This window comes from Oreochromis niloticus, linkage group LG13, assembly GCF_001858045.2.
Source record: "Oreochromis niloticus isolate F11D_XX linkage group LG13, O_niloticus_UMD_NMBU, whole genome shotgun sequence".
NCBI classification, from domain to species: Eukaryota; Metazoa; Chordata; class Actinopteri; order Cichliformes; family Cichlidae; genus Oreochromis; species Oreochromis niloticus.
The window spans coordinates 26,435,019-26,458,028 of NC_031978.2; the positions used below are offsets into that span (position 1 = coordinate 26,435,019).

The following is a 23,010-nucleotide window of genomic DNA, read 5'->3' on the forward strand; positions in this document are numbered from 1 at the left end:
AAGATGCCAGCAGTACCACTAATAATCCACTTACTCTCTTCACGGTGACATATTTGAAAATGTTCCCTTCTAAAGTCCTGTCAAAGCTCGATTTAATTACCTATAATTTTGAGCCTGGTGTAGAGTCTCTTATTAGCTTCATCTTTCTAGCCGATACCCCTTGTCAAAAATGGAAATGTGCATATCCTATATACCTCCTTAAATAGCTGCACCCGGCTCTGGCAAATCTTTCATCTCGGCAGAAGATGCACAAAAAGATACCACGACTCCCAAAAGTTTCACAAAATAACTCGTGTGCTGGAATAAACTCAGGCTGTCATCCACTTCAGAGAGAAACAGCGTGGCGAGGATTTGTTGATGCCACTGACATTAGCCTTATTGAAAGGACAGCTGTGGAAGGCGGGTGACAAGTCTTAAAGCGGTTTTGTTGGAGGGGAGGATTAAAAATAGATTACACTTGAAAATACAGCTTCTTCCACAACTGCATGTGAAGGCTCACGCAGTGTCAGCGGAACACTGTGTTTATTTCAGTATGAGGCAGGCAAGTCCCTACTGAGGGCCTTATTTAACATCAAATTGTCTGGAATATGACTCATAGTGACACTGATGAGGGGGGCCAGTGGTGTCTCCTCTCAAATCTGCAAACAGCCGCCGAGTCCCACCGCACAGTTTGCCTTGAACAACAGCTGAGATAAGTATTCCTTATCGGCTTAGTTCGGGGTGTCGTGATTCTAAAACAAACCTCATTATCAGCTTGCAGGGGAGGAAAGAGCAAAACAAGCCATCTGGTCACGAAGTATAGGCCACACTTAGCTGCTTCTTCTTGTTTTCATTTCGTATCTTACTGATTATCGCCTCGCTCTGCTGTGTTAGCAAGAAATGTGGATGGGAAGGCTGATAGAAGGGGAAAATGATGCATAGTCACAAACAAAGCCTGGTTGCTTTTTTGTGACCTAAGTTTTGCAGAGCTTACCCTGCAGACGCCCGTAGCCTAACACTTCGCAGATCTGTATTATTCATGCGTGTCGCCTTGTCGTCCACACAAAACTGTAAATAACCATGTATATTTCATAGTCTTTGTGCAGTAACACTTAATAATTTAGCATTTTCCCTCACGCGATAAAAGACTAGATGGCCTAAATTCAAACCAGGTGTTTATCGACGTGCAGCTGTGCCCGACCGCCTATCAATTCTTCTGTTTTTACCCAAATCTTCACATCCATACATCCCACTGAGCAGGAGTGGGTGTCTAATGCTAAACAGGAACAGAGCTCTGAAGTTGCACTGCTAAAGGCAGAGACGAAGAAGAAGAAGGAGAACCCCTGGTATGCTGGAAGAATGTGCACGACATGCTGTCATCCGCCTTTCCGCTGACTGCTGCTGAATTATCTGCACTGACCTGACACATACTGATGCTCAAATGGGAGGGAGCTGAAAAGCGTAAATGCCGCTTCCCCTCAAATAACCACCAGTTCCCATGTTATCCCCTAACACACACACACACACAGACACGGAAAACCACTATTTGACAAGATTAGGTCGTTCTTAAGCTGTGATAGGAGGTAAACCCAATTTATGCTGATGATCTCTCTGTCTCCTTCCCGCTTTGGTTTCTTTGCTATTCTCGGCACACATCTATGCAGTGCACTCGAGTGGGTTTTGCCGGCACAGCAGAGGCTAACAGCGAGACTCACTTAACAACTTAAGCGCACTGTACGAGCTGGAAGTGTTGTGGAATCTCAGCTTTGCCAATTAAAGCTGAGTGTTGGGAGATTTCTTAGGCAAAAGTTGCTCAGTAAGCAGATGGAAATCTGTGATGCATTCTCAAGCAGCGCTGTCCTAACAGTCAACTCATTAAAGAAGTGCCAACTCTTCACATCGAGGCCTATATATGTATATGTATATACTGCAAAGTCTAAACACAAGTGTTAAAATGAATTCACTTAACAGCTTTTGATATTTAATACAAAATAATACACGCTCACAATGCAAATTGAATAAGTGTTACCAAAGACCCAGCTGCAGAGTGAACCTGTAAACCAGGTGCTCATTCTGTAAATGCCACAGGGGTACACGCTGTCTACTGCTAATGCTAACCATTAACATTATCATGCCTTCTGCAGCTCTAATGGCTGTTTTCTATTACTTCCTTGCTCCCTGAATTAGCCACAGTGACCTTTGAAGCGTTCCCGCAAGCCATTCACAGCCTCTGCCCCTTTCTTCACTCTCGCTGCTGTCAAGCAGCAGCAAAGAGAGATCAAACACGGAGCCTCGCGGCTGCAGAGGCTTCTTTAGAGCCGTATCGCCCCCAACATTCATTGTCACTTTGCTTTGTTGTTTGCGGTGACACTGGTGCTTACGTATGTAGGATTTTTTGCTCGTTGCTCATTGCTCGTTTTTCAAAATCTTTTGTGTGTGCGTGTGTAGGTGTGTGTGAGTGGGTGTCGGGCAATGATTAGGTTGAAATAATGCAAGGCCTTCTGGCAGGTAGCGCTGGCATAGGCCAGAGCAAAACTTGAGCACTATGGGGGATATCTTCTGTTATTTGAGGGCACAACTTTAGCACTGGTTGCTTTGTTTCTGTGTATTTGTGTCTACACTGCTTTCATGGCTGGTGGAAAAGCCTGCCATATGAGGCAAGCTACTATAATCGCCAGAAACCCACAGATTCTTTTCATCATTCCGTCTGACTGCTGTTTTTGAGTCATCCTGCAACCTGTGAAAGGATGCACTGTGTGAAAGGAAGGAAAACCCCTTGGACAGGTGGGCCAGTCCATCGCAGGGCTTACATGCAAACCCATTTGCAGTCATATTTACACTTCTGAGCAGCTCATCGTTTGTCTTGAAGGCTTAATTTTATTATCATCTGGCTTGAATGCCAATGAGCACGCCAAAGTACTCTCAGAGCATCATACACATAAGTCATTGAGAATTTTAAAGGAAAACTCAAAGCAGTGAATATGCTTCTGTGAATATGACTGTAAGCACAGATGCTGCTCGTGGTGTAAGGCACACGTGGGTGTGTCCAACTGCTTTTGTGATTGTGTTGACTGGAAGCGCCTCTGAAACCCTGGCACAGCACAGACTGATCTTAACTGGCTGGAGGATGATAAATATATTGCTCGTAGGAGGAATGCATTATCAGCAGGTGGAACTGGAGTGGACCTCAGCCGCAGCCACTAAATTGATCTCCTCTCAAGAGCTTCAAAGCACAGATACAAACCTCCTATCAAGGACAGTCGTAAATTCCCATCAGTTTATGTTTTGAAAGTTAAATAATAATGGATATATATGATTAAATATTACTAAATTGATATGATAAAACCCAGTCACAGGCTAGTGTATATTGCTTGTGCTGGTCCCGAGCCCGGATAAATGTGAGGGTTATGTCAGGAAAGGCATCTGGTGTAAAATCTGTGCCAAATCAAATGTGCAGATCTGTTCACTGTTGCGACCCCCTGGGAAATAACGGAGCAGTCCAAAGTGCCTTCTATTAAATTGATATGATAACAATATATCAGTATTATAATGTGCATTACTGCATATGTACAATGTAAATGTAATATAACTGTAATAAGATACCATAGTCAATGCAGAAATATAGTACATAAACCAGTCCGCCACATCATAAAAAACACTTACAGGTGAATAACATTGATCATCCAATTATGATGCACAGTTCTGCCGGGAAGCTGTGGCTCCTGGCTTTCACTCTGATATTACTTTGACACCTACCACGAACTCATATACTAATGCAGACCAGCACTGCCCATATACATTGTGAAAAGGCTGTTAGATAGATAAAACATATATATATATATATATATATAACAAAACAAAATACCCAATATATAATATTGTCTTCATATAAGTAACTAAAATCTTATGTTCTGAAAGGAGCAGAAACAGGCATGAACTTATATAATCCCACATCTTCTTTCTGTCTGATGAATGGCAGCAATATGCTTCTTACTTTTGTACACACACTTCTTTTATCCTGTCGATTTATGTAACTAATAATACATATGCTAAAAGTGTTTTAAACTGTACGCCTGCTGTGTGTATCAAATCAGTTTCAACCATAATAAAAATCTGTTGAAAAAGTTTTTTAGCTTCAAGTATGAAAATCGGACAGTGGGTGGTCCTCAAACAGAAAACAGGCAACCAGGTTTTAGAAAGCAAAAATCAGCCAAAAATAAGAGGGAAATGCTGATTTCTGAAGGCATTAAAACTGAAATAATTCTTGAACCAAAACTTTCTTCAGCATATCTGCGGTCACCGTATGGCTTTGATAACCAAAGATATGAATTTAGTGGTTCCTAGTAATAGCCTGTTCAATAAGTTGAGACAGTTTCCTTGAGATTAGGCAGGCGATCAGAGTAACAAATGCTCTCTGATCTCTATGTCTCTGATAAGTGGGAAAATAATAAACCCCCCTGGAAAGATTCAGAATGCCGTGGAGGTTGCCATGAAAAGATGATTCCCTTCACAGGCTGGTTAGCTGTATGGCAGTTTTTTGCTAGCCAAAATTAGATTGGATTTTAATATTACAGTGAGTTATTGCTAACAAAAATCAATCAAACAAACAAAAAATAAATTATAATATAGAGATGGCAAAAATGCCAGAACTCAAGGCTTAGTCAAAGGGGAACGGTGCCACCACTGTGACAACACCCTTTGGTTAGTCTCATTGTGAAACCTCACAAAGGTTGTTTGTGGTTGATAATGCACACTTACAGTCTACTGACGTGTCAGTCACATAGTGAAGCACACTCTGCTTAATTCTGCTTTTTACCTCAATCCTGTTATATTTAGTAAGAATTGAAACGAGCAACTGAAACTGTAGACTCATAGCTCACAGGAGCAGGTTTCCAGTACAGCTCTACTCAACCAGCAGTTCTCACTGATGTCACCCCCTGCTGGCCATTACAAAAAGTGAAAATTAGGACATTTGAACATTTGATTTTCATGCACAGGAGCTACATCCATCTTTTAAATACAGTCTATAGCTGGGAGTTAGAAAACTATATGGGACTGTATGTCTGTGAAGGTTCTCAGTCATCCAGGTCAAGGAGTCTAAGGAGCTTGGAAAGAAAAGGGTCTGGACTTCTTTAAGTTGCTTGAAGACGTTTCATCTCTCATTCAAGAAGCTTCTTCAGTTCTAAGGTCAAATGGTGGAGAGTCCCAGATTTAAGTCCCATGGGAGTGACCCCCCAAGAGGGACATGGACCTCAGGAAATCACATGATAGGGTAGGGGTAGGTTTCACAATGAGTTCACCCGAAACCTTGGCCGATTGTGACCTACACCCGTTTTCACACCTTGGCTTGTGTGATTAGGTAGAGGATCAATAGGGGGTCCATGTCCCTTTTGGGGGACACTCCCTTAGGGCTTAAATCTGGGACTCGACATCATTTGACCTTAGAACTGAAGAAGGTTCTCGGATTAGACTTTAACTGTCTTCAAGCACCTTAAAGTCCGGATGCTTTTCTTTCCAAGCTCCTTAGACTATATGGACTGTAATTTCCAAAGAATATCTACACGCCGCATTCGCACCATCAAGCCCGGGTTTAGTACTAACTTCAAACCATGTGTATTCTGTGGAAGTCAACAACCAAATCTAAATAAAAGCAGTTTGTTCAAAGTGTACACAAACTGACCAGTGATGCCAACACCCCAATGTTTGCCTGCGCCCACATGTTTAAATCTGGTCACTCAGTCAGCCTGACAGTCCTTAGTGTTTGATCAGGCTTCCCTAGTGTGGTTGGGTGTGAGAGATTTACGCATAGTGCAACACACTTATTTGACATTCAAAAGATTTTGATAAACAAATGTTGTGACGCTCACTTCTGTACCAGGACGATTTCCTCTGAGCGAGGTACACGGGGATACATTTCAGTAAGTCTACAATAGATTTCTGCATATTTCTCGCGTTTCCACTGATTAGTCTGAACAACTCACTGCTGTGCCGTGACTTAAAAGGATAGGCTTCTAATAAAAACGCTGCAGAGAAGTGTATGATAATTTACTTTTCAAGCGACAGAAAAGTAGGGTAGGAAAAAAAAACTACATTTGCTCCTCCTGATTAAATAATGGGGATGCTTTTTCTTTTCTTGCTCCTCTGCTCAAGTGCCTATGGATCCAGTGAGCCAGACAGAAGCTTTGATATGCCTTTTGTGTACATATCTTCTGCCCATACAGCGGTTCCGTGCAGAGCTTTTTCTTCTGCCAGATAATCACTTGATAATCACTCAGTACTGCAACATCTCTTATGTGCAGTTGTGCTGACAGAGTAAATGCATTGTGCAAGCCTACTCAGGGTCCATATGGGTCCGCTTTATGACACCAATCCAAGTAGAAAATGATGATTCTCATAAAAGTTAAAGCTCTGACAGCTGAGGCAACAAAAAGGGTTTTTACACTTAGCTACTGAAGGGAAAAAAATTACTTGTTTGAATAATGAAAAAAAAGAGCCAGTGCCATTAGCTTGGCCTGTTCTTTTAATAGCACCGTCTGCCACCCTCCCTCTTCATCAGTTAAACGCTATGACTAAAAGATAATTCATTTCATTATTTCCAGGATACAGTGAGTGGGTAACTGTGCTATGTCTTTGTCTCCAGGGGGAAGGATTTTGGCCATGATGTAGACTTTATCGTGACCACACCACAACTGGGGAAGGAGGAGCGTCTTCTCACCAGCGTTATTGATAGACTAAAACACCAAGTAAGTATGTTGTTTAGTTCTTTCTTAAAGCATAGTGTTAGTATCCTGAATGAACACACTATAGGCTAAAGTAAATACAAAGATCCAATATTCTTGAGAGGAATAATAGACTAAACAAAGCAATGCTAATATTTTTTTGAAACCTGTGTTTGTGGAGTGCCTGTGTGTTAAATTTTTAATAAGCGGGAGTTCAGAGCAACGTTTGAACACTGCTTTGCATTTGATGTTAAATCACTGAGACTGGTTTAGGTGTCCATCTGTGTTTCTATATCCTGCATTCATAAACAATCCCTTTTTAATTAAACACACCTTACATCCTGGGCCATGGTGGCACAGCAAGCTCGCACCACTGCACCATGATGAGGCACATGCAAATACAGAAAACATCTTTATTGACTGCACAAGGCAACTAGAGCTTTGAGGGGGGAAAATGAGCAAATGCAAAAAATCCCAAGGAAATACATGAAGGTGCCAGCAGTAGCTCAGACTGCAAGGCAAGTGTTTCCAGAGCAGCACCAAAACAGTGATAGACACAGCTGAGACAAGTGCTTGTTGTTGCTGCATGCTGAGTAATAGAGATACTGAAGCCAGCTATCTGTCGGTGGTGTGGGAAATGTGAGAATGTGGAAGGCTTTTGTTTGTTTTAACATTCTGGTGGTGTGATTCATACGTCATTGCAGACATCTGTAATTATGCTTATATTAAGTTTAAACCTAGATTGCTGAGACTATTCATAGCTCAATTCAGGTTCTGCAGTCATGTGATTTCTAACCACATGTTATCTTGTCTGCCCTGATGGAAACGTGATGCTGTAAGGTCAAAAGAATAAGGAGCTAGCCAGGCCTACAGGCTGGTCTGCAACCATCTGGCAACCACTGGTCTTGAGGGAAAAACGTTTATCACCTGTTGGTAAATTGTTGTTGGAGTTTGATGGCAGTTGCTGTGAAATCAGTTGCTAAGGCCCGAGCAATGCAGGCCTAGAGACCAATCAGTGACCTCCTGGCAACCATTAGCTGCTTAGGAAAAATGTGTATTTCCCAAGCAGTTGTTGAAAACTTCCTTGCAATTGCTATGGTTGCTAGGAGAGCTCAAACACTAGGAAACAACTCCTTCAAAGTAAAAGGTTTAGTTTTACTTTGAAGGTGAATGTTCTCTAGATACATATCTTGCAAATCTAAACGTCAGTGGATTTTATGAAACAGCAGCATCTGATGCTTTTGCAGTGAGGATGGATTGTGTCCTCCATGTTGCAATTTTTAAAGTTTTTAATCGTCAGGTAGTAGATGAATTATCAAAATCTGGTTTAATAAACCATGCATTTGTGGTTGATAAACCCAAGGATGTCCCATGTTGTGGGTTCTGTTTCATGCTTACATTTGTGTATCTCATCAGACTGTTTTAACTAACAGGATATAGCAGGCAAAGTGCTGAAAAACTCAACATGTTCGCTCATTCTCTAACACCACTTGAACATCCTTCCATCCTTGTGAACATATTCAGGAATTTCTGTGCTGCTTGGGAAATGGATTTGAATTGTAATCTCTGCATTTTGCAGCCGGTTGTATTATTTGTGTTTTGCCTATAGCATGGTTTCTCCTAATCAGTGTGATGAGCCCCTCAAGGCTATAACAGTGCTGAAAAAGAAGTACAGAAAACCCCCCCGAAGAGCAGTGCTTAGGGTGCACACAAACATCACTGCACCAAATAATGCAACCATGTTCAACATAACCACAGTTGTAACCATGGAGAATAACAGTAAGAGTAACAAACAAGCTTCTTATAAGATCATATTAAGCCCACTGTTATAGTGGAGCTCAATACATTGCTAAATTAAAAAAGGATGCACCACAAAATCTAGGTTGAGAATAAAATATGTTTCTTACACACCAATTTGCACATTCCTAAAATTCTGTTAACCCTCTATGCCATGGTGTGTAGCACGGTGTTGCCCTCAGGCAACAAACCAAATTTCTGTTTATTACACTGTCCCTTAATGTTTTCAAATTTATTTACTTATTTTGTGACATAAAACACTTCAGTGTTCAGTTAAATGATGAGTAGCAGAGGGTTTGACCTTTGACCTAGGGGTGGAGCAATCTTTTTAGGTGCCAAAGCTACATGTGACAGAGTGCCATCTACTGCTGAGAAGAATATCATTTTTATGCTTGTTTTCGGGCTATAATGGTAAAGCAGGTGATTCCATATTCTGGTCCTTTGGATGTCTTGTTTTAGGTTTTCAGGTGTTTCCCCGCTACAAAAAAACCTGATTGAAATGATCAGTCTGTTATCATACAGTTGCAGCACATAATACCCAATTGGTCATTTGAATCAGCTGTGTTGGAGCAGGGACTGGAACCACTTTTGAGAGCACTGAGTGATGGGATGTGTAAGCAAATCATGCACTGAAAAAGCATGCAGAAAGTTGCAGGAAGTGAGGACGAGGACATTTTATGGGAGGAAAGAATTTGATTGAACAGTTAAGGTCATAAGGTCACTGCCTTGGTGAGGGCAGCGAGTATCCCAGGAGGATCCCAGAATCAGGTCTGAGGAACAGTTAGGAGTTATGGGTCAGTTAAAGGCTATACATACGTGATGTGTGTGGGGAAGCAATAGTATGTTCATGTTCATGTGTGTGTGGGAATCGGTAGTTTGGAGCAGACTTTATGAAGGGAGATATAAGGTACCAGGATGCAATGGTACTCCAAATGACAGGTATGTGACGTCCACTTCTGATTCATAAAGTTCCATACAGACTAGTTAGATACATTCAGACACATAGAAACACATACAATCACACATACAGACCTATATGTAATGCATGGTATGGGAGACACACAAACAGCAACACACACAGCTATTTGTGATTTGTTACTTGGGAGTGGTTGTGGCGAACCTCCTTGACCACAACCACACCCAACTAATTCATAAAATTCATACAAATCAGCTACTGATCAAGTATACTTGTAGCAAGATACTGAACCCAAGTTGCTCCCAACGCGTTCACGAGAGTCTGGATGTTAGATAGATAGTACTTAGATATTAAAAATGTGCTTGTGTGAATATGTATGTTAATAGGTGAATGCAGCATGTTGTATAAAGGGCTTTGAGCTCAGGTAGAGTGCTATATAAATGGCACTCCATTTATCCTTTATGTAGGGGATAATTTATTGATTCATAAACAAGGAGCCTCAAGCTCCCAAAAAGTAGGGTGAAATATTTTTTTCTCTAGTAAATTTTTTGAATTTTAAAGTTATTAAAACTTATTTAAATTTTGTCAGCAGGCCTCAGAGCCTAACGAACTGGCTGTAGTATTACCCTTTGCTGTGTTACTGCACAAAATGGTTACATATTAATGCTGTTGTTCTTGAAGGAAAATCACAAATGTATTTCATCTAAAGTTTAAAAAAACTGAAGCAAAATGCTATAAATAACAATAAATCATTACTGGAATCAATACTCATTTGGGACACATCCATGATTTAATGGAATATTTTCAAATGTGGGTTAAAAAGGGCTAATTCTTAGCACCCAGTTGAATATTTTCCCCTGACTTTATTCCTATGCTTGTGTGACCTACATCAATTCTATCTGATTGGGATCTGATGGTTGTGGAGGTCATTTGAGTCCAGTGAACTCATTTCCATTTTTAATAAACTAGTTTGAGAGGAAATGAGCTTTCTGACCAGGGAGCATTGTAGCTTCATTTTCCTGCTCGTAGATGACAGTAGTGGTCCCGGTTACCTCTGCTGATGTAACCCAACTGCTTCAAGGTTTGATTTGTTGTGCATGCAGAGATGCTCTTCTGCATAAGTTGGTTATAATGAGTTACTACTAGTTACTTGAGTTACTGTTTCCTACCTATCACCTTAGGTGTCTGGCCATTCCTCTCTGACCTCTGGCGTCAACAAAGGATTTTCACCCAGAGAAATCCTGCTTGTTGGATAGGTTCCCTTTTTCCAGACCATTCTCTGTAAATCCTGGAGATGAAAAATCAAGGTGGATCAGCAGTTTGTGAAATACATAGACCACCCCATCTAACCCTATCCCTATTGTGGGCAGGCTGAACTGTTCCCTAGATCTTTCACTCATAGCGGTTTTTGAATCACTCTTTGTCTGGTCCCTCACCCAGGACCAATTTGCAGAGGGAGACCGTACTAGTGGGCAAAACGCTCCCAACAACATAGCTCCTGTGGACCCCTCCACTACAATGAGTCAAGTCACAGAGGGGACATATGCATATTCTGGCACATAATATATATATAATTGCTGCACTATATGCTGAAAAACCTCCTGAAACCAAAAGCCAGTCTTTCACTCGCGGTCACTGTAAGATACTGAAGTTTTCAGCATGATTCAAAAATAAATCACTTAAAGGAGTTGGTCAATTTTTCATGATTCAGAGCTGTGTCCTTGGAAACACAGCTTCCTTTTTTTGTGAAAATTAGAGAGAAAGGAGTTATTTAGTTGCCTGCAATGAAAAGAGATTTGAAAGAGGTGAGTGATTCTAGGAACAAAAAAAGTACAATTTAGCAGTTACATTAAGAACTTCTTTTAGGGCTTTCAAGGACCACGGTCAGCACTGGATGCCCCATGGTGGAAAATGGAGCCTTTAATGGAAAATGGGCAAAAAAATGAGAAGTGGCTGAGAGGGGAGAAGAAAGAGAGACAGGGAAACAGACAGTGACTGTAAGCAGAGTGAGAAAATATATGAACAAGAGATAAAACAGAGAGACACAATGTTAATGACGGATTATGTTTACATAAACACAGTGATTTAATTATTGACTGTACTCAAATGACAGCAATTATTTGCTGCTAATATCATGGTAATGTGACAAATATCAGTGGGTTCCAGAAGTGCTCTACTTCAACTTGTTGCATAAAAGACATTTGCAATTACATGAAACTGGGGTGTTAAGCACAACCATTGAAACAAATATCCAGGGTGTTTAAATTATAGATAGACGTATGCAGTATTACACCTACCTCCTCTAGTTTTGAAGTTTTTATCGTATGCATGGGAGGAGGAAATCAATGAAGTAGGCCAGGTTTATTCACCGTCTACTAGTTCATTCAGTTATGGAACTGCTCAACTGATTGGATACATAGTTAGATAACTCTGGGAAACAGGAATAAAATTCAAATGTGATGGAAAACTTTATTTTTTCATCCATGAATAATGTCCTTGTGATTCGTGATTATTGAAGAGCAGCAGGCTTTAAAGCTGTAGTTCCTAACTTTCTCTTGTGGCCTAGTTAGAAACTGAAAAGTCACGGTGCCAAGAGACACATGAGATTTTTACTAACTGTCTTGAATAAAACTATTAACACAAGAAGACATTTTTAAAACATTCTGTGACTCACATTAATAACTTCTCCCACATCTCGCCTCACTGCGCCGATGTCACAAGGGCCAGATTATTTTAAAACACCTGATTATACGAGGCCAATAAACACAGGTGTTGTTTCTCACTGATCTAACAGATCCCACTTGTTTTCATGTTGTTTCTATCACTTTTCTCATTTTGACTCTTCCTAAGACTGGACTTTTTCTTTTCTTGCCTCATTTCCAAATTTATTGGGGGAAAGTTACTAATTAAACCAAAGCCCTGTCCTCTTGCTGCTGCAAAGTTCTTCTTTTGGAGCCAAAATTGATCTGATTTGGGGAAGAGGGTGAAGTGGTAAGTAAGCAGTGAAAACTAGCTAGCTTGGTTTGCAACCTTGGATTTATAAACCGATGCACGTACAGTACAAGTTTAAAACCACTTCTCATTTCTTCATATTTTGCTTCCAATGAGCCAGACTTGTAATTTTTTTAAAAGTGGTTTTGAGCAATAGTTCTGATGCCTTCTTAAGTTTTTCTTTGGAACTTGGCTGCTTTACCCTTTTAGCTCGGAAAACGCAGCCAGTTTCATCTGGAGATATGTTTTTGTGTGCTTAACTTTCAGTCATTCAATGAACTGCACGCTTGTACTAGGCTGTAAACATGATTTTTAATGCTGCTGAGTTGGGCACAATAACACTGGGTCAAAGGGGACCGAGTCACCTTTGGAGTCAGCCTCAAGTGGCCATTAGAGGAACTGCATGTTTTGTCATTTCCTTAATGCTATATTCTGGTCGGCCCCAGAGATTGCTGCTGGTTTGAAGCATAAAAGTCAAACATGTTACTTTTATGCATGTTTCCCCCCCCGTCAAAAACACATACCTGAAGTCTCTTGAGCTGAAAATGAATGAAATCCGTGGCTGTCTGTCTTGGTTTAAAAATCATGTCGAGTACATACTGTAGTCTCCTCAGTGGCTGTACATGAAGCTGAGTTAGCTGAATCACATGTTTTGCTGCAGGTGTTTTGTCTGATACTCCCCAACAAAGAGACACTGCCTATGAAAACACCAAGAAAACATTTCCTACTAACAGGACTAAATGACATCCCAGTCATTATGCCTCCCTTCAGAGCTGCTTGCTAAAAAGTCCCTATTAGTTTAATTGCAGGCAGATACCTCTCCTCTGAACAGGGTGACACATGCAACAGAAAAACTTGATCTGTAAAAGGCCATCATGGACAGTGTTGGTTAGACTGGTTAGATAAAAACGGGCGGCACAAGAAAATGTGGATGTGGAAGGACTTTTCTTTGTCAACACTGTCTTCAATCTTGCATAAATGCATAGTTGAAGAGAGTCATGAAAAAGAGATGAGTGTTTGATAAAGAGCAGAATCACGCTGCCTAGTCTAGTCTAGTCTAGCCACTGGCTTCTTTTTTGACATCGCTGGGGTTTAAAAATAAACCCTTCCAAACCCTCCAACCCTCCTCCATCCCCACCTCCGCACTCCTTCAGAGGTCCATCCTGACGATAATTACCTTCTACTTATTGCATGTTATCGCGGGGAGCTCTCACCACTTGCAGCCACTTAAATCCACTATAGGCAGAGGCAGCGAGGTGAAGGTGTGAAAGGATGTGCGAATGTACGGGGAAAGGGAGGCAGAATGGATGTGAGACAGTGAATTAGGCAGGTAAGGGCAGGTGTTAGAAAAGGCTTTAGAAAGCTAAGAAGGGACGGCGTGATAAGACCGGAAGCTTTCTTCTCAGCAGGGTGGGCAGAATGGGGATGGAGAGGGGACCGTCTGGAGGGACGAGGACACAAGAGACAGTGATTAAGTGGAGGTAGCAGAGGTTGACTCTAAGTCGTGTAACCTTGTCATCTGCAATCGAGCCCCTGGGGGCAGACATGTCTTCACTCAGGCCTAATATCATAGGCAGCCCCTGGAACCCAACCCATCCCCCCTTCATCCAGCACCCCTCCACAGCCTGAAGGGAGTTAAAAATACATCCATCTCCAAACGTCCTTGTAAAAAGGGGTTCATCATTTTTTTTCCTCCCCCCCCTCATCGCCCACCCCCCTTCTACTGCTGAAATTCTGAAAGCATAACTTGGGGGCAGAAGCAAGGTCAGCCACCAGCTTCTGTGGCAGACAGATGAGATTCAGCTTGGCCCCAGCTATAGCGACGAAGAGACGGAGAGGGCCATGCCTCATCCTCCGTCCATCTATCATCTCTGTCTCTAAATACTGTTTAAGCACTGCTTTGCGAAGGCTGAAGTCTGCATGCATTGCAGTCATTATGGTGCCATTCAACTAAGGCTTTATTGTTCTGCGTTTGGTCAGCATGCTTGGTAATTGGAGAGTTTTCCCCGTGGCTGAATCAGTGATTCAGACAGAGCTGCCCATACGGCCGAGGTTATTCGGCAGTCACGGAGGCTTAGTCACTTTGAGATCTAAATAAAATTGGAGCAGTAATGGCTCCTCCGACTGACACTGAGAGGACGCACATGCGGACAGACGAACAAACCGCTTTGCTTTCATTTCACAAATCAGTTTCTTTCATTCTGGCGAGGCCCTGTATCAAAGTCAAAGTGCATTTCAGATGGTCCTGGCTAACACGCTAATCTGCAACTTGAAGGCAGGTTTTGATGTCTCTTTTTTGCGAGTCAGAAAGAATGCAAGATGAGATCAGAGTGTGCCCGATAATCCTATGGATGCAGGTGGCTTCTGGGTCCACTCATCACACTCTCAAGAAAATACCTGGTGTAAATAATCAAATAAGAAAAACACTCAACCTTCTGATCACAATTTCAATAGTCATGTTCACTTGAACCCCCCTCCACCCAGTGCTCGGAGGCAAAAGCTTTCGGGGGAAAGATTATCTCCCTGCTGTCCTCCTCTGTAATTCCCTCTGTAAACAGTTCTGGTGGAATAAGCTTACTCTCAGATGCTCGCTGACAGTACCTGCTGTGTAGGAGATGATTACAGAGCGCTATTGGGCTAAACAGCCCCCGGCGATGCTGAGACGGGGAACTTCATGACATCCTGTTTTTATGTTGGATTTGTGAGTGTCTGCGTGTCAGGCTGAAAAGGGAGAGAGTGAGAGAAATCAGTGCCGCTGTACTGTACTGCATGTGTGTAGGCAGCAGGGCCGCAAACCTCATCCGGCGAAGGGCATCCGCATTCAGGTACTTAATGGTCTGTGCAACTGTCACCATAGCTCATTAATGCTTTCTCTGAAGGCATCAGCGTGATTCAAGGCTGGAGAAAAAGATTCTTTTTTGAGGAGGGGTCGGAATCGGTGACCTACATTTGCGGCCTCGTGAATCAGATGCGCTGCAGACGTTCTCCCACAGCTCGTCTCAAGTGTGTGGCTCAGGGGGATTTTAATTTCAGATTAGTCAGTATTTAAGTGCTTTTATGCTGTCATTCTGCCCTCATTATCCAAGTGAGAACTGTCACTGCCTGTAGCTAAGCTATTACTAAATGGAAAGGGAACTTTCCTGTCCGTGCCTTTTATTAGGAGGTGAACGGTTATCTGTAATTGCACAGGGAGAGCGGTCCAGGGGTGCAGCAGCGGGTGACATCGTAGATTTTTTTGCCTGCAGTTGCACAACACATGAGCTCACTCCTAAAGATAATTAGAGGAAAGGGTGATTTCTTTGAGATCTGCTCCCTGGTGTGTCACCACCTAAGATATCTCACCGCCCTCCATCGCGGTGGCCCCCGTGGGGAGAGCTGTCCTCGTCTGATAACTCGTGCCGTTCGGCGGTCAGGCAGGAGTGTTTAGTAACGGCTATCCGGGCTATGCTGACAAGGTGTTTAATGTTTCGTGATTAACCTCAGTCATCAGTTGGACAGGCAGAGTGGCTGCTCACTGCACTCTCTTCCCCAATTATTGCTCTTTAAGGAGAGTGAAGCAAATTTATGGCCAGTGAGAGGAGAGTAGTATCCCAACAATTACTCTGGGTGCTGGAATTAAATTGACAATTTGTAATCTTAATCGCCTTAACACTGCTACACCCAGGGAGAAGCGAAATCGGCCAGGGCGAGGTCCCGGGAAATCAATTCATGGACTATCTGTCTTTTACCTCTCTTTCTTTCCCCTATCTACTCGTTTTTCTCAAACCCTCTTGCACTTACTCCATTTCACTCTCCTCTACTCTTATGGCTTTGTTTCTCATCAGTGATCCTCTCTCCTCTCTCCTCAACGCACTGACATCTTACTTGGCAGAGATTTTCATTATCTAAGGAGTGGAGCCATTTACCAGAGAATGGGCTCCAGCCATCTACTATTGCTGACTGAAAGCTTGTTTCTCTATTGGGTCTTACACTCATCCATCCCCCCTTTTTTAGCACTCTCTAGGCCCATGACAAGTCTGAAAACATGCTCACACACTGGCCCGAGTTCTTTTCCTGGTCTTCACAGCTTTACTGATGAAAGTCTGTGTGCACATTCACAGCTACTGTTACCTTTTAGAGCTACTTTTTAGAGCTTTATTGAAACAGTTGAGACTTTCACATTAAGACTCTCAGTTTAACCAGTGGACATATTTCATTCTCTAATGATTTTATGAGTTTTAACCTGATGGATTGCCACAACTCAAAGTCAGCGCTTTTTTATAGGATAATTTTTAATAAATCTATGTAAATATTTAAAAGCAGGAACAAAAGACGGAAAGAAGAAGCTTTACAGGCTTGGTGATGATGCAGTGTTTTATTTCTTTTAACAATGACAACCAATTTCTCAGGATTTTGTCTAACGTCAGATTATACAGACTTAGAGTTCTGTTTCTTTTCCTTTTGAGATTTTTAAACATTTGATATGTAACTATTCAGATCAACAACAAAAACAGACAATCAACATGTGATGCTAGCATTCCAATGCATCAAGAATGAGCCTTGAATGAACTTTTCCCTAAGTAGGGCACTTAGAACGTACTTAGAGAACTGACGGACAAGAACTAGTGTAGATGGGCACCTCAGGTTTTCAGGATTTGTGAGGTTTTCCCAGTTATGCCATTTATTTGTGCTTGACTGCCACTACTTAATGTTTGTAATGGAAATTAGTTATTCATTTTTAAATGTTCCAGTATTATAAGTATATTTTAAATCCATAGAAGAAGTATGAAAAGGGTAATCCATCAAATTCTAACCACTGAACCAATGAATTCTGTTTTTGGAGGCCAAATGTGTCCCTTTGGCTGCTATTTGACTTGGTCTAAGCCCTGTGAGACTATGCCTCAGCACAACATTTGACACTACATGATAATGTTGCTAACACCCTCACAATAAATGGAGATCTTTAGTGGGTGTAAAGATCGCACTGATGTGAATCGTTTTACAGTTTCTGAATGGAAATTACACATAACTTCTAACTCATCACGCTGGCATCAGAAGTCAGAAAATCTCAGAGGCATTTACATTTAATTTAAGGGAATTGTGAATGACTCTACAAATGTTCATGGCATTCTGTCCATTAAAACCTCAAATTAGTTTGCTCAAAACCATAGAGTCACTGTACTTTACACCCTTTACCTAATTGGTTTTAAATTGTCATTTCAATCTGTTTTATTCGATTATTTAAAACAGACATATTTCACACATAGCAGACAGGTGTGGCCCGGATCTGGTGTCAAGCCGGCCCTGCTGGCTGACTTCTGGCAATGTAAGTGGTATGTCATCCAGATATGGGCCAAGTCTGGTGTAGGTGGGACTGTTTATGTGATGGCATGCCACATCTGGCCCGATTGTGGTTTGGGTTATGTGGCTCAGGCTCATAGAAAACAGGTCTGGCCCAGATCTGGCATCAAGCTGACACTTCTGACTGACTGGTGTCATGGCAGGGTGTATGTCAACCAGATGTGGGTCAGGTCTGGCAATGATGGCACTATTTATGTTCCTATTTTTATTTTAGTTAGAAGACCCAAATGCCATGTAATACTATACTGCTATGGTAGCCAATGTTTCAAATGCAGGTTTGACAGGTTTGTGAGTGTACACTTTATCTAAAACCTATTGAGGGTTTACTCATGTTTAGCACTGGGGGGCTGTAGCTCAGGTTGTAGAGCAGGGCACCTACTAATCGGAAGGTTAGTGGTTCGATCCCTGGCTCCTCCAGTCTGCATATCAAGAGTGTGAATGTCTATGAATGTAGTTAGGAAGCACTCAAGTTAGAGAAAGTGTGTGATTGGCTGACTGTGGCATGTTGTGTAGAGCACTTAATAATGATGAGTAATCCATGAGAGTAGAAAAGCGCTTTATAAGAATCAGTCTGTTCACTGTCTGAACAGAGTTTTGTCATGTTACTTTTGCACTATTATGTTCCGGCACATGTTGTTATTACATGGCTTGATTAAGGTACACATTAGGGTGACATCTGGGGCCAGAGCTGAAACTGTTCTGGGCCAGCACAGGGCCAGCAGTGTGTCTGCAACTGGCCCGTGGCTGCACACAACTTACACATGGCCCACATACCACAAAGAATGACGGCCCTTTGGTGGCCCAGATCTGGTTTGCCAGAGGTTACACATGGGCCAGCACAGGATCACCAGTGCGTCTGCAACTGGCCTTGTGCTGGCCCGTGTGTAACCTCTGGCAAACCAGATCTGGGCCACCAAAGGGCCGTCATTCTTTGCGGTATGTGGGCCATGTGTAAGCACATTGTGTGGGCCAGATTTGGGCCATACCAATTTTGCTATGTGGGTTAGTGCTTAACATTCAATTATTATCTCTGATTAAAGTTCCAGGTAAGAATTATTTTCTTTCAATCACTGCTGTCTTGATGTGAAAGTAAGCTAATGTGATGGGGCAATTTTAAATCTTTACATTACTGGCAAGAAACTGTGAAGCATGAAACACAAAGGTGTACCACTTTAAGAACATTTTGTGTCATGTCAGGAAATTTTAAGTGTTTTGTATGCCTTTTCATGTGGTTCTATAAAGGTCAGCGGGATGATTCTTGCTTCTTATGTATTTTTTGTTTCCCCATCTTGGCTTGAGGAAGAAAATTGTATTAATGGATGTGATGGTACAGGAGAGCTCACCAAAGTCATTAAGATTCGTCCTTCCTTCTATGGGGACCCTGTATATTTTTGCTGAATTTATGAGCCATACAATTTATAATAATCCTGTCTGCACAGAAATGTTTAGATTTTCCAACAGACACTTAACAAATCATGAGTTCATAGGTTACGTCCCTTAAAATGACAAATGCGACCCTGACATTGATCACAGTTTAGGTGAAGACCCATTAGGTGATCATTGTGTGCAAGTTTCACTACTAGTATTTCTTGTGAACGACCCTTCAGCCATTTTGAATATTAACTCTTATTCTCTGGCCATCAGTTTATCACATGGCTATCCTCTATATTCTTCAACACTTGTATATTCAATTTACATCAAGTGTGAGCATGCAGCAATTTGTCACGTCAAGAAAAATGTACTCATTCCTCAGCTCACTATTTTAAGAAGAGCAAAAATCCAGCACTGCTTAAAGAGAAATTACCATGACTCAGTCTTTTTCAATACCCTCAGGCCTGTGTCTAAGCAGCCTTTTATGAAGAATCAGGTTCTGAAGCAAGTCGTTCATGTAAAGCAATACTTTTTGTTAGAATTTCATTCAGATTTCAGAGAGAACTACTTCACTCACCCTGTGCTGAACCATTTTGATAATATCAGAGTTATGGTGGCGGTAAAGCACTGAAAAAAAAAAAAGAGTTTGGTCAATGCGCAATATGGAACTCTTTAAGCTAAATAATACAGAATGAGAAAAATGTGACATCAAATCTGATATCTTTATTTGAGAGTTGGGAATGAGACCTGGCTCTCTTCATCGCTTCAGTATGCTTAAAGACTCAATTCTTGGTAAGACAGGGATGCGATTACTGCTGTCAATGCTACACTGAGAATATCCAGCAAAATCTTCCAATTAAATATTTTACCAAAATATATCAACACAAATTGAAAGGTTTTTTGGCAAAGATATTAGAAAACTCTCCAGCTTATCTACATTAACAGAGAAGTTTGCACGAGAAAAAAAATCTGTTGGTTATTAAGAAAAAAACATTTCACCGTGAATTGAAGCGTTTCACTCTAATTGTGCTTTTTGATCCAGGTTTAAACACTGAACAGGATTCTAGTAATTGAGTCTTTTTAAAATACAAATTACAAAATTCGATAGCTCGTGCCAGTCAGCAGAACACATAATAATGGAGGCTTTTATGTCCGTGCGTCTTAATTACTGCAATGCTGACAAGATATTATTCTGGTTGGCAAGAATGTGGCTTTGTATTAGGACTAAGGGGACAAAATACTACAAATGTTACATTCTTATGTCAGTCTTAGAGTTTTTAATAGTTCAGTTTATTTCACTTCAGTTAATGTTCCTTTAATGTGGCCATTGTGGTTCTATAGGTCATGCTAATATTATTTTATGCAAAATATTTCTAGATTAAGATTTCTGTATGACATAAACCAGAATTATCCTGCACATCTAATCATCACATTACTTAGAATAATACTTTATTATTTTATTTTAGTGAGCCTGCAACATGTGCAAGCGATGCATCTTAGACATCGCTTGCACATGTTAGTTGCTCTGAAGCCCGGGTCAACATATTAAGGTATTACAGATAACATTTTATAAACTGTTTTGTATCTTTGAGAAGCAGATGGAAAAGACCGGTGAACACATCCTTATTTTATTTTCTACAGGGCATTCTTCTCTACTGTGAATACCAGGCCTCTACTTTTGATGAGTCGAAGCTTCCCAGCCACAGGTTTGAGGCCATGGACCACTTTGCAAAGTGTTTCCTGATCCTGCGGCTGGAGGACAGCCAAGTAGACGGAGGTCTCCAAACTGCTGAGGAAGACAGGAGAGGCTGGAGGGCTGTACGCGTGGACTTGGTATCTCCACCTGTGGATCGCTACGCCTTTACTCTTCTTGGCTGGAGCGGCTCCAGGGTAAGAAGGATTATAGAGAATGAATGAAAGTTAGGTAGCTGCAGGAAGGAGGTGTGAGTAGAAAAAAATGTACTAGTAGTTATTCAGTGTCACGGTCAATTCTGTAGTAAAATGTTTCTTGAACAAAAGAACAAGACCAAGTCAAAGGAAGACCTTGTTTGCCAAACAGGGAGTTCATTTTGAAACTGGTTCTAAGGAGACATAATTTACTTTTAAGAACCACAGTTCTCACAGTTCTCAAACTATTGGGGGCCAAGGATCTCTTACAGGGCAGAAAAATGTCCAAGGACCCCCTCATATTCACAGCAGTGCTTTACCTGATTTGAACTCATGCTGTGCAGAAGCACACTCTGAGAACAACTGGCTTTGGCATAGAAAGTAATGGACACAATGCTTGATACACACACACACACACACGCACACACACACATATATATATATATGCACATTTTAATCAAGCTTATTTTTTATAGATAATAGTTTTTGAGAACCCTTTGGCTATGGGCTATAGTACATCTTAGAAGTGCTTGAGCCACAATTTGAAACCACAATTTGGTATCTAAGGCCAAGTGTACATGATGAAAATATGATTTCATATCAGCAAAGTCTCATATCCTAAAACCATCTTGCTAATAACAATAATGAAAAGGCATAGAAGTCCTCCAGGAATACAAAATGCATTTAGACATCGCTGTTTCCTTTTAATGTCATATGGCTGACAAGGAAAATAGGTATTTAATTTCAGACTATCGATTCTTCCTTTCACAGCAGTTTGAGAGAGACCTGAGGAGGTTTGCTCGAATGGAGCGGCGAATGCTGTTGGACAATCACGCTTTGTATGACAAAACTAAGGTACATTTAAATTAAAACATTTCATTTTTAGCTGATAATTTTACATTTTGACATATTTATGATAAATGTATGATTCAACTGCATGATCAACATAAATCTAGTAGATTTTCATGAAGTGCTTTGCATTTATATTCATTCTATTAGTGATTTATATTTATTCATTCATTTAAAAAAATATTTGGTAAATAACTGTAAAAATAAGAAATTCTAACTGCACTTTGCTTTTAATGTCAATAATGGGTTGGAGTAGTTAATTCACACATGTACAATATTTAGCTTTATGACTCATTGACGCCTGTCCAAGCTCAAAGTTGGACAGGCGTCCACTTCTTCAGCAAGTCAACTTTTACTTGCGATACTACAGATGTTGAGTTTTCACAGAACATTTCTGAAATGAGGGGGAAATGCACTGATTTGCATTTTGCAGATCTTTTAAACTTTTTGCTCTGACCGTTTTGAATGTGATATAATGCATGTTTTTTGCTGTCAGCTGCAGGTAAGTGGTCTTTTACCATAAGGCAGTGTCTGTAAATCATTTATCTAAAGCATAAACAAAGAGCTGTGTCAGTATTTGTGACAGTACGTGTGTGACGTAGACATGACTGAAACCCATCCTGTGTAAGCTACAAGTCATATAATTAGAAAACAGCAGAAAGTAAGTTAGGTATTTTTAGTCCTGGATATTGTCTCTTGCTAATTTCAAAAGTCTTAAATTCATTTCTGTGAAAAATTAACATTTAACTGTCCCAGAAAATAACTACCAAGTCTTAAACTCAGAAATCAAAGGTCAAGAGATTTGTGTCTCATTCCCTTGCATTTCAAAATCTTTGTAGAGAATGGTCACCGTGGAGGACATCGGCACACAAATTAAAAATTCAATTGAATTATTTCTTCTAATCAAGAAAGCCGATAAAGAGGTGTCAGGTCTTATCACAGATAAAAGTTAAAGTCATGCAGACCACAGCTGAAATACGATATACAAGAAAAAAAAGAGACAAGTTGAAAGACAAACTCTAAATCTCCGACAATGCCACGTATCATGCCACTGTGCTGTAGTGATGTCTGAGTGGGTTGTCACCGTCTTTTATTTAAAAATGTTCCTCAAAGTCTTAGCTTAGCATCCTTGTGTCCCAGTTTTAATTGTGCATACAAGGT

At 41.0% G+C, this 23,010-nt stretch overlaps 1 protein-coding gene across 4 annotated transcripts in view; it reads left to right on the forward strand.

Moving 5' to 3' along the window:
- Positions 1 to 23,010, forward strand: part of dntt (deoxynucleotidyltransferase, terminal) — a 95,396-nt gene that overhangs the window by 38,124 nt on the left and 34,262 nt on the right. For 3 of the 4 annotated variants that reach the window (XM_025897502.1, XM_003457978.5, XM_025897503.1), the window contains exons 8-10: positions 6,620 to 6,722; positions 20,755 to 21,003; positions 21,772 to 21,855. In XM_025897502.1, the coding sequence (XP_025753287.1) occupies positions 6,620 to 6,722; positions 20,755 to 21,003; positions 21,772 to 21,855 (436 nt within the window). The remainder of the gene's footprint in view (positions 1 to 6,619; positions 6,723 to 20,754; positions 21,004 to 21,771; positions 21,856 to 23,010) is intronic. The other variant, XM_025897501.1, reaches the window with a different exon arrangement.